General features: G+C 49.5%; 1 protein-coding gene across 4 annotated transcripts in view; it reads left to right on the top strand.

Moving 5' to 3' along the window:
• Positions 1 to 103: 103 nt before the first annotated feature.
• The window catches only part of abcc8 (ATP-binding cassette, sub-family C (CFTR/MRP), member 8), a 63,691-nt gene continuing 52,550 nt past the window's right edge, over positions 104 to 11,244 (top strand). Inside the window, exons 1-2 of one of the 4 annotated variants that reach the window (XM_082539923.1) lie at positions 104 to 932; positions 3,930 to 4,092. In XM_082539923.1, coding sequence (XP_082396049.1) covers positions 912 to 932; positions 3,930 to 4,092 — 184 coding nt within the window. In that variant the 5' untranslated portion in view covers positions 104 to 911. Of the gene's footprint in view, positions 933 to 1,177; positions 1,351 to 2,578; positions 2,686 to 3,929; positions 4,093 to 11,244 lie in introns of those variants that run through there. The other 3 variants (XM_082539926.1, XM_082539924.1, XM_082539925.1) reach the window with 3 other exon arrangements.

Raw genomic sequence — 11,244 nt, 5'->3', positions numbered from 1 at the left:
TCAACAGATAACCCAACATGTATGACTTTGGGCTGTGGGGGGGAAGGTATGGATGATGGCTCAGAGGGGGCATGGAGGTACCATAAACCCTGCCAGTTGGTGGATTTTAATCCAGGACCTTATTGATGTGATTTTGTACATAACTGAAGCTGACTGTGAAACTGCTTAAACTATACCAGGTTCCACTTTTGTTGGTTTCAAAAGTGGATCATGAGGTCAACTGCTTGATTATTTACTCGTTTTTGCAAGTTATGCTGAGGGCTGTGACCGAATGTCCACAGGGGGCGACAAAGCTCCTTCGTGAATACTGATCGAATGGAATCGTGTGCTTTAGATAATCCTCCGTGTCATCAAATGGGCCAGCATCAGATTTGTAATCGGTGTGTTTAAGTTAAAGGTGGCAAACACAAAAAATAAAGAGAATGCACCGCGTGGGTTTCATGTAATATTACACCTGTGTTGCTTTGCTGGGCAGCATTCCGCTTCCCTCTTTTCTAAGCTCTGTGCAGTCATCCACTCCCGCCTCATTGTTCATACGTGACATCTGTCTGCTGCCAGTTGGCCGCTGTGCTGCGTGTAGCTGCCGATGTTCTACCTCTACGGTTCATGATACAGTCCAAAGGTTGGCTGGAAAGATCTGCCTCTTTCTTCCTGCAACCCCTCCTCTTCCTCCTCCTCCTTCCCCTCCTGGGTACCCGGGGTCAGCACCGTGGACAGCTCCTTTCCGTCACCCGTAAACCACCGCCTGCGGTCGGGCTGTCAAACGCAAGTAGGACAGCGAGAAGTCGGGCGCACTCTGAACACATGAGACTGTGCTATTTACGAGATTTTGTCTCTTTTCTTTTTTTAACATCCAAGCGACGGATGTGACAGAAGATTGTTTCTGAAGTCAGAGATACGAGGCTGGAACAATGATCTCACGATATAAACCGGTAAGTGCTACTACAGTATATCTGTAACCTGCTCAGTCGCTTGATCGATATTCAATTTAAAGCATCGAATATTCTGCATGTAGGCCTACGATTAAGGTCGAAAATACACAAAAGACACACGTAATTTGATTTAATTGCACGCAGCATTTTACAGATATGAGCTCTCTCCAGATTAAGGCCTATCCAGTGATGATACAAGTCATTTCAGTTCATATTTAGTCAGTGAATCCCCGTGTGCGCTGTAATTGGTTCATCCATCACCGAGGCTTATTTCTGGAGGCGAGTTCTGAGAGTTTAAACTATTGAGTGTGCTGATTTCTCAACAGGGCCATTGCACCGAGTGTGGTAACAAATTGTCACAGGCAGATGGGGAGCATTTCACAAAAACAAGTACCTCCCCTTCCTCTTTCTCTCATAGGTGAGAAAAATGCCTAGAAAGTAGATGTACACGGATGCTACAATGCAATGCATGAGTCACTGGTCACCCCTTACCCTTACTTTACACCCACAGACATAATCATCACACTACTTCAGCCAACACATAGTCAAACCTTGTTTTCAGTTAAGCCACTGTCGTTTGGTTGGCATCAATCTGTATTTGGGGTTTTATGACGTAACAGTGGCTCAGTGTCTATTTTGAGGCCGGTCTGATATTTTAGGATTTCTTTTAGGATCTATTGTTCTCCCTTTGTGTTGTGAGTTTGCTAAGATGATGTTGACTTTTCCTCTCTTGGCGTCTCTCTGAGAGGCTGCTGCTCTGTCTAGTCATTTTCTCTGTCCTCACCCACTCCAATGCTTCAACCCTCCCCAGGCTATACAGTGATGACCATCTCTGATGTAGGGCATCACAGAACGAAAGTATAATAATAGCCTAGGGGCAGTGTAATATAAAGAAGGAATCTTTAATTGAAGCCTGATGCTGGTAGTAGAAACAAAACAACACAAAACAAGTAACCCCCAACAGACTTAACAATATGTATTCTGTTCTGTTTAACTGGACTTGGTCCTATAACCCTATTTTTCCTTTATTTTTAAACAAAATGATAGAGCTAATATCTACTAAGATATTTGACGTGTGCAGGAAGTGATTAGGTAGGGCTGCAGCTGACCCAAACATCATATATTGGGTGATGAAATCAAAAACCAACTGGAATATCATTTTACAGCTATGCCTGGTGTCCCTTTCCTACTTCCCATATATCTCAGTGCTTAAAGTGTAACTAGAAGCACTACAGCATATGGGGCCAACCTGAACCTTACTGTTTCTTGCATTTTGGACACATTTATGGCTTTACAATCATAATCCACTTATTTATTTTCTACATATTAAGTGTATATAAGTATCAGTCAAATTAGAATAATTCTGTTCTGCTGGGATTGAATAAATGCAAGCTTGCAAAAGCATTGCATCCTGTTTTATGGTATCACTGCTTGCAGAAAGCTGTGCACTGTAATGAACATTTGCAAAAGTAAATACTACCTTGCTTTTAAATAGATAGCTGGAATTTAATGTCTATATCTCGAGATGCCTTAAGTACAGGACAACATGTTCGGCGAAGCTTGCAAGTCAGTTCAAAGAGGAAACTCGAGCTGTACTGTGTCACGCACATTTACATGCCCCGCTCTCCTCACGTCACATACCAAACACACCCTCCAATTTGGCGGCCTCTTTAAAGCTTTCCCATCTCTCGCTCTGATATGTCTTTTTTAACCTCTCCTCATTTCAAACATGAGTTCTCAGCCTGAACCTACAGTAAGTTGTATTTTTTCTCATATTAAATGTACATTGCTGTTGTTATACCACAGTCTGAGTCCGTGTACGTGAATCGGCTGACAAGTGTCTGTGTAAACAACAAAACACTTGTGTAAACTGCTCATTACGGTTAAGCTTAGCTCCTTGCTGCAACGATGTAAAAGGTCATCAGCCATGGATTACATTGAATGTAAATCATTTTAAATGCTAAGAAAAGGCCATCGGTCTATCCTGGTCGACAGATGGATTATTGAAATCTGCTCCCATGTGGGTCTTTGCTGATCCTGCTCTACAAGCAGGCTGCTACTGGCTGCAGTGGGATTTCTCTCTGCAGGACCATACACATAATGCATCCACGCCAGGAATTCATAAATATTTGATGCTATCGTTCCTCATGTGTTGAGCCTGGTTATTCCGTTATTGTGTTTGTTTTTTAATTTTTTATCATTTTGATAAAAATTGTGTTTTAGAATTATGTAAGCCCTGAGAACATGTTTTTGAGATTTAGATTTTATGCGCTTGCTCATGCTTCACACGTACTTCTGTATGACGTTTGCACTGTTCATCCACTAGCTGTATCCCAGTGTCTCGCTCTTCATCATTCACTGTTCCCTTCCACCCTCCCCCTCCTACCTTTAGTTTCTCTCCAGCTCGTCTGCACACTCTGCCCCTTCTGCGCTCCTCTCCCAAGGTCGACTTTGAGCTCTCGATTGCAAAGAGACAGGAATAGCAGGTGGACTGCAGAATGCTGTCGCTGCTCGATCAGTGTGTGTGTGTGTGCGTTTATGAGGAATGCGAACATGTCTGAATGTATTCCAGTGGAGCTGTGCAGCTCTGTGCACAAGTGAAGCTTCAGCCTTAGAGGATGTCTGCAGACTGCGGATGGACGAGCTGCAGATGCTTTTCACCGGCATGGCCAGAAAAGCTGCTTAAACTATCACAGAGGAGAGGGAGCTGCCGCCGCTGCTGCTACTGCCACTGCTGCGCTGGACTGTGACTGTCCCTGACCTCTTCCTCCCTCCTCCTCTGTCTCCTCTCTTTCACTCGAGCTGATATTTGGGAGCTGGATTAGAGAGGGAACAGGAAGGAAGACACCTTGGGAATTACCGGGATCCACTGCAGACGTCAGTGTTTCCTTTTGAAAAGACGACATGCTCTGAGAACCTCTTCTTCTAAATCTCTCCGTCTGTGTCTCCTGTCCTCCCCTCATCCTCTCCTCCTCCTCCTCCTCCTGTTCCCGGCAGAGTCCCGGTTCCACCATGTCCTTGGCATTCTGTGGAAACGAGAATAACTCGATGGCCTACAACGTGGATGGAGGGGTTCTGAACAACGGCTGTTTCCTGGATGCGCTCAATGTGGTCCCACATGTTTTTGTCCTCTTCATCACCTTCCCCATCCTCTTCATCGGTGAGTGTCAATGAAGTGAGATCCTCCTTTTCACTGCACAGTTTTACCTGCCTTGACTTCCACACGTGCTCAGATAACGTGTCCGCACAAGTCAGCATGATGGGCTTCGATATGTTTTCTGTCTTTCTCACATTCCTCTTAATCAGCTTGTTTTATTCTGCATGCGGTTGATGAACTATTGCATGATGTATTCAGTGAGTGCTCCACTTGCTTTATAGAGTCTGTTCATTTCAGTATACTCAACCTTTATGCCACCGACGAGTGGTTTTGAGTGCGCATTTCATTCTCCGATTTATAACACCCACAAATATCTGCAGGTGTATGGGTTAGCCAGTTATGGAAGGCTGAGCCTCTTCAGTGACACAACACGAGGACATAATTACTGAGCTGCAAGCATTTTTCTGAGCAAATTAACGTCTTTCGATAAAATGCAGGCAAACAGATGATGGCATTAGGTTGCACCTTGTTTGCCCTCCTATCTGGCCGCTGGTCATTTCTGTTAGAGTCATCAGCAGCGTGTAATGGATCAGCACTACATGCACGTTTTGCTGCTACAGTCACACATGCTCCAGCGCTGTCATCTGACCTTTCACATGGGTGTGTGTGTAATGTATGTGCCCATTTAGTGCCCTCCTTTTCATTTTTCAAAAGCAAGACACCACTCTATAAGTGCTCACTATTCATTGTGGAACAAAGTGGAAGAAGATGCAAAATGTAACTTTTACACTATTTTCCCCATTATTATCTGGACAATAATAGTGTAATTAAACAGTTTGTGCTTCTACTTTAGAAATATTCCAGTCATCTCTCACATTTAAAACACTGTTTCTCCATATATCAATATTGTTGCTTTTCCTAATTAAAGAATCCCGATACTTTCTCTATCTGCAGATATCTCTATAAATGTTTCTCTTTGTCTTTCCTTTAACTTGAAGACAAAAACACTCACTGATAAGGCACTAAGGGGCTCTATAAGTCCACTGTTAGATGATAACAGGCTGCAAGCTGCAGGGGGTTTTCTCTCTCTCCTGTCACACTGAGCTGATGTGCTCTCGCTAACAACTTTGCCACCAAACACAAACCTCAGGGGTGTGAAATGTTTTCTGTTTATCTTGATTCACTTGATAAAACCTCTTAAGCATCCTGTGATGTGCATTGCCCTTGAGAGAGTCAGCTCATTATTTTCACCATGTCACATCAAGGCTAAGAGAGGATATTGGGGATACATGCACCACAACACCATCGCTGACTTGAATGAATCCTTATTACCTGCTGTTGGCTGTAGGAAATCCATGTAATTATAATTAATGCACAGTTCGATGCAATGCATACTTTTATTATATATCTCCAATGCTATCACTTAATATGTGGCTTATTTACCCTAGTGCCAAATTATTTGAGTAAATATTATGGTGCTGACTTTAATGATGCTTTTCAGTACTTGAGCCGAGAGTGTGCGTCAAAAAGAGTTAGAGGAAGTGATGGAGTACATGCCAGCCTGTGCCAGCACTTCTCACTGAGAAAAACTGTTAAGGTGCCAAGAAGTGAGGAGTGATTCACAGAATTTCATCAGTAGAGATGAGTTTTATGACAGCAAAATCAAATCTGAAATATAAATTGCACTTTGATTATCAGTTGCTGTTTTACAAGCCAAGCTCTATTGTATTACAGGGCAAACTGAGACCAACATCTGTCTAAGAGGAAATTAATGGAGAAGGAGGTTTGAGCAATAAATAATTGACTTAAGGATCTCAGGCAAGCAGCCATCTAACCACATCTATTGGCTCCTTGCCTGCAGAGAGTCAAACAATCAAAGTGATAATAACACAACTTTCCTGCTGTACTCTAGCAGCCTGGTATTTTCTCCCAGCAGAGCCATCTTTCTATTTTCCCTTCTGTAAGTTATTCACCATGCTTGAGCATGCCAGCTCTTTATCATGGAGCTCATGATGTACAACACATTCATTCAAGACTGCTCACAAGTTTATTTTCCTAGTGGAGACTCCCATAGAAAAATGGCTTTTGTCATCTTGCTCTGTGCTAATGTTCTTTCCCCCTGTGCATAAAAAAGATACGTCTTGGTTATATACGAGATCAAGGCCCTCAGGCACCACTGCATTAAAAAAGTCAGGGTTTTGTCATGGAAATCACTGCATGGGCTCCAGAACACTTGCACAAATCACCGTCTGTGAACACAGTGCACCGTACCATCCACAAACGCAAGTTAAAGATCTACAGAAGAAGAACCTATGTGTGAACATGATCCAGAAACGCTTCTTTCTTCTCTTCATCTCATTTAAAATTGTCACGATCTGGTACAGGGATTCAAACGCAGAGCGGTAAGGTATCTCCAAGGTGTAGTTTATTTACAGTGCCAGTGCAATATATGTACAGTGAAGGGATCCAAAACTCCGGGGGAATCACAGGGTAACTCGCTCACGTCTTCTTCGCTCACACTCACACACGTTCCCGCAGCAGGGAGGTCGCAGGTCCCGGGGGGGAGATGTTAGGGGTACAATCATCCAGCGACGAGAGGATCTGTGTTCCAGCCTCAAATAGTGCTCCCGGTGATGATGGGTGAGTGTTGTCAGGTGTGTGTGTGGGCCAAGGGCAGGAGCCCACAGTGAGCTCCGCCCAGGCAGAGAGGGAGAGAACAGAAACAGCAATTGTAGCCTTGTGGGGCCGACCGGGCAGGCACGGAGACCATGACAGTACCCCCCCCTCAACGGGAGCCTCCCGGTGACCCACCAGACTTACCTGGATGCCTGCGGTGGAAGTCCCGGAGCATGGCCTAATCCAGGACAGCAGCTCGAGGCACCCAGGAGCGTTCCTCTATCCCGTAGCCCTCCCAGTCAACCAGGTACTGAAAACCCCGACCCCGGCGCCGGGAGTCCATGATGCGGGTGATATTGTAGACCAGCTGACCATCCACGAGCCGGGGGGGCACAACGGGCTGGAGAGCACCGGCTTGACCTGAGACACATGGAAGACATTGTGAATGCGCATGTTGCGCGGCAGCTTGAGGCGGACAGACACAGGGTTCACAACGGCTTCCACGGGAAAAGGGCCAATAAACTGAGGAGACAGCTTCTTTGACTCAGTCCGTAGCGGCACAAAACGGGTAGCCAGCCATACCTGTTGACCGATGGTGTACACGGGGGCCGGTGTCCGGCGACGGTCAGCGAGGGTCTTGTTCCGCTCCTTAGTACGGAGTAGGGCAGCCCGAGTCGCCCGCCAGGCACGACGGCACCCGCGGAGGTGAGCCTGTACAGAAGGAACGGAGTGCTCACCTTCGATGGCCGGGAGCAAAGGCGGTTGATAGCCCAGGGACGCTTCGAAGGGAGACTTGCCCGTGGCGGAGGACGTGTGGCTGTTGTGGGCGTATTCGATCCATGGAAGCTGTTCACTCCAGGTCGATTGGTTGTGCGAAGCGACACAGCGGAGGGCAGCTTCCAGCTCCTGGTTGGCCCGCTCCGATTGCCCGTTACTCTGTGGATGGAAACCGGAAGACAGACTGACCTTGGCCCCCAGTGCGGAGCAGAACTCCCTCCAAACACGGGACGTGAATTGCGGCCCTCTATCCGAGACGATGTCCTCGGGGATCCCGTGAAGACGGAACACATGGGAGGTGAGGAGCCGGGCCGTCTCCAAGGCAGAGGGGAGCTTCGGGAGGGCGACGAAGTGTGCAGCTTTGGAGAAACGATCGATAATGGTAAGTATGGCGGTGTTACCAGCGGAGGGCGGCAGCCCCGTGACAAAGTCCAAAGAAACATGGGACCACGGTCGGGCTGGTGTAGGGAGAGGCTGCAGAAGACCCGGTGGAGGGCGGTTCGAAAGCTTATTCCGGGCGCAGGTCGAACAGGCCGCTACGTACTCCTTGGCATCCCTAGCCATAGCAGGCCACCAGAAGTAACGTCGGAGGAACGAGCAGGTGCGGAGGACCCCAGGATGGCATGAAAAGTGGGCGGTGTGAGCCCACTGGAGAACCTGAGAGCGGACGGCTGAAGGAACGAAGAGGCGACCAGGTGGACCAGTGCCAGGATCCGGTTCGGTCTCCTGCGCCTCTTGGATGAGCCCCTCGATCTCCCAGGAGATTGCTCCAATTACGCAGGCGGCCGGGAGGACAGGCTCAGGGTCCGAGTCCTCCCCAGTGATGGAGAATTGCCTGGACAGGGCGTCTGGCTTTACGTTCCGTGTTCCTGGCCTGTAGGTGATAGTGAAGTCAAAACGAGCAAAAAACAGCGCCCACCTGGCTTGCCGGGAATTGAGACGTCTAGCCGAGCGCAGGTACTCCAGATTCTTGTGATCCGTCCAGACGATGAATGGTTGTGCCGCTCCCTCCAACCAATGTCTCCACTCCTCCAGGGCCAGCTTGACGGCCAGAAGCTCCCGGTCCCCGATGTCATAGTTACACTCTGCTGGGGAGAGACGGCGAGAATAAAAGGCACACGGGTGCAGCTTACCGTCCAGCTGTTGAGACAGAACTGCCCCAACCCCGGAGTCCGACGCGTCCACCTCCACAACGAACTGCCGTGTAAGGTCCGGTTGCCGGAGTATGGGAGCAGTGGTGAACCTGTCCTTGAGCAGGGCGAAGGCTCGCTGAGCGGCAGAATCCCACTGGAAGGGAACTTTGGGAGAGGTGAGTTTAGTGAGAGGGAGAGCGATTCTGCTGAAATCGCGAATGAACCGTCTGTAAAAGTTGGCGAATCCCAAAAAACGTTGCACTTGGCGGCGATCAGGAGGAGTAGGCCATTCCACCACAGCCCGCACTTTCTCCGGATCAGTCCGCAAGTCCCCCTTCTCGATAATGTGGCCCAGAAAACTCACTGACGCCACGTGGAAATCGCACTTCTCCCCCTTCACAAAGAGCCGGTTCTCCAGAAGGCGTAGCAGGACCTGCCGGACATGGACCTTGTGCTCCTCGAGTGTCTTAGAAAAGATCAAGATGTCATCCAAGTACACAAATACACAACGGTTAACAAAATCACGAAGGACATCATTAACCATCGCCTGAAACACTGCGGGGGCGTTAGTCAGCCCAAACGGCATCACGAGATACTCAAAGTGGCCCCGATGCGTATTGAACGCGGTCTTCCACTCATCCCCCTCCCTGATGCGCACCAGGTGGTAAGCGTTGCGCAGATCCAGCTTGGTAAAGACGGTCATGCCTTGAAGCAGTTCAAAGGCGGAGGAAAGCAACGGCAAAGGGTATTTGTTCTTAACAGTGATCTGATTAAGGCCCCGAAAGTCAATACACGGCCGCAGCGAACCATCCTTCTTATCCACGAAAAAAAACCCAGCCGCGACAGGGGAAGAGGAGGGGCGAATCAACCCTGCCGCCAGCGACTCCGAGATGTAACGCTCCATAGCATCCCTCTCAGGCCGGGAGAGGCTGTACAGGCGGCTAGACGGCAGCGGAGCTCCAGGAAGAAGATCGACGGCACAATCGTACGGGCGGGGCGGGGGAAGGGACCGCGCCCGATCCTTACAAAAAACATCCCGCAGATCATGATAAACCCGCGGAACCATCGAGAGGTCCGGGGCGTCCGACGGCGAGGCCGTGGGTGGGAGCGAAACGGGGGAAGCCGCAGCCCGGAGGCAGTTCATATGGCAGGCCACACTCCAACCTAGTACGGCACCCTTCTCCCAGTCGATATGCGGGTTGTGGAGGACAAGCCAGGGGTGACCCAGAACCAGCGGAGTGAGAGGAGCCTTAAACGAAAAAAAACAAATCCTTTCTGCGTGATTGCCAGAGAGAGATAATGAAAGGAATTCAGAAACATGAGTGATGTCAGGCAGGCGCTGGCCCGACAGTGCGTGAACGCGGAGGGGGCGTGACAGAGGCTCCAAGGCGATGTTCAGTTTGGCGGCGAGTGAGGTGTCAATAAAGTTCTGCTCAGCCCCAGAGTCAATGAGAACGGAGAGAGAATGAGAAACAGTCCGAACACGCAGAGTAGCCGGCAAAAGAAGCCTGGGGAGAGGGCTTTCACTCGACAGATCGCCCACCAGCACCCTCACGATCACTGGTGAGCGCGCCCTTTTGCCAGCGTTGGGCAGGAGGAGACAGAGTGGCCTTTACGGCTGCAATAAACGCACTCACCGGAGGCAAGACGGCGCTGGCGCTCCGCGGGCGACAGCCGTGAGCGCCCAAGCTGCATGGGCTCTTCCCCATCCCCGGTGTCGGCGTCACACGACCCATGGGCTGCAGTAGGGGTCCCACAAAAGTCCAGCGGGGCATGCCCCGAACGCGCGCGTGCGCTCCGATGTGCGCGCACCTGATCGTCCACCCGCATACACAAAACCAGAAGCGCATCCAGGGAGGAAGGCAGTTCACGGAGCATTAGTTCATTCTTTATTTCCTCATTAATATTAGTGAGCAATGCACTTTTAAGGGCCTCTTCCCCCCATTTCGCCTGTTCAGCCAAGGTAGAAAAGTCAATAGAAAAATCAGCCATGCTGCGTTTACCTTGTTTAAGCGCAAGCAAGCGCTGGCCGGCGGTGGCAGTTGTGGCTTTCCTGTCAAACACACCTTTAAACTTAGTAAGAAAGTCAGAAAAGGTGATGTCCGGCTCCGCCTGAAGCGCAGCTTGAGCCCAGGTTAGAGCACGGTCCTGGAGTAACTGGACGATATAAGCGATTTTCGCACCATCAGTAGAAAAGGCTTGCGGTTGCTGGCGAAACTGAAGGGCACACTGAGTGAGGAAACCAGCACATTTATCAATCTCTCCCGTGAAAGCCCTGGGAGTGGGGAGGAATCTGTCAACGTGAACAGGTGAGGGAGCAGGTGGCGCGACACTTACTGCTGGAGCTGGCGCCTCCGACGGAGGAGCGGCGACCAGTGGAGCGGCCGGTAGCGGTGTTAGCCGGGCCACGGCCTGTGTGAGGTTCGCGAGCTCTGCTCGAAGGTGAATGAACATCTGCTCGTGGCGTGCCAGCATCGCGGCCAAAGTGGCGAGGGTGGGAGTCGAGACCGCTGGATCTGCTGAATCCATTTCCGTGGCTGGATGATTCTGTCACGATCTGGTACAGGGATTCAAACGCAGAGCGGTAAGGTATCTCCAAGGTGTAGTTTATTTACAGTGCCAGTGCAATATATGTACAGTGAAGGGATCCAAAACTCCGGGGGAATCACAGGGTAACTCGCTCACGTCT

The sequence above is a fragment of the Aulonocara stuartgranti genome (assembly GCF_965226115.1).
Source record: "Aulonocara stuartgranti genome assembly, chromosome: 7".
Lineage (NCBI taxonomy): Eukaryota > Metazoa > Chordata > Actinopteri > Cichliformes > Cichlidae > Aulonocara > Aulonocara stuartgranti.
This window is presented reverse-complemented; position numbering and strand designations above follow the sequence as displayed.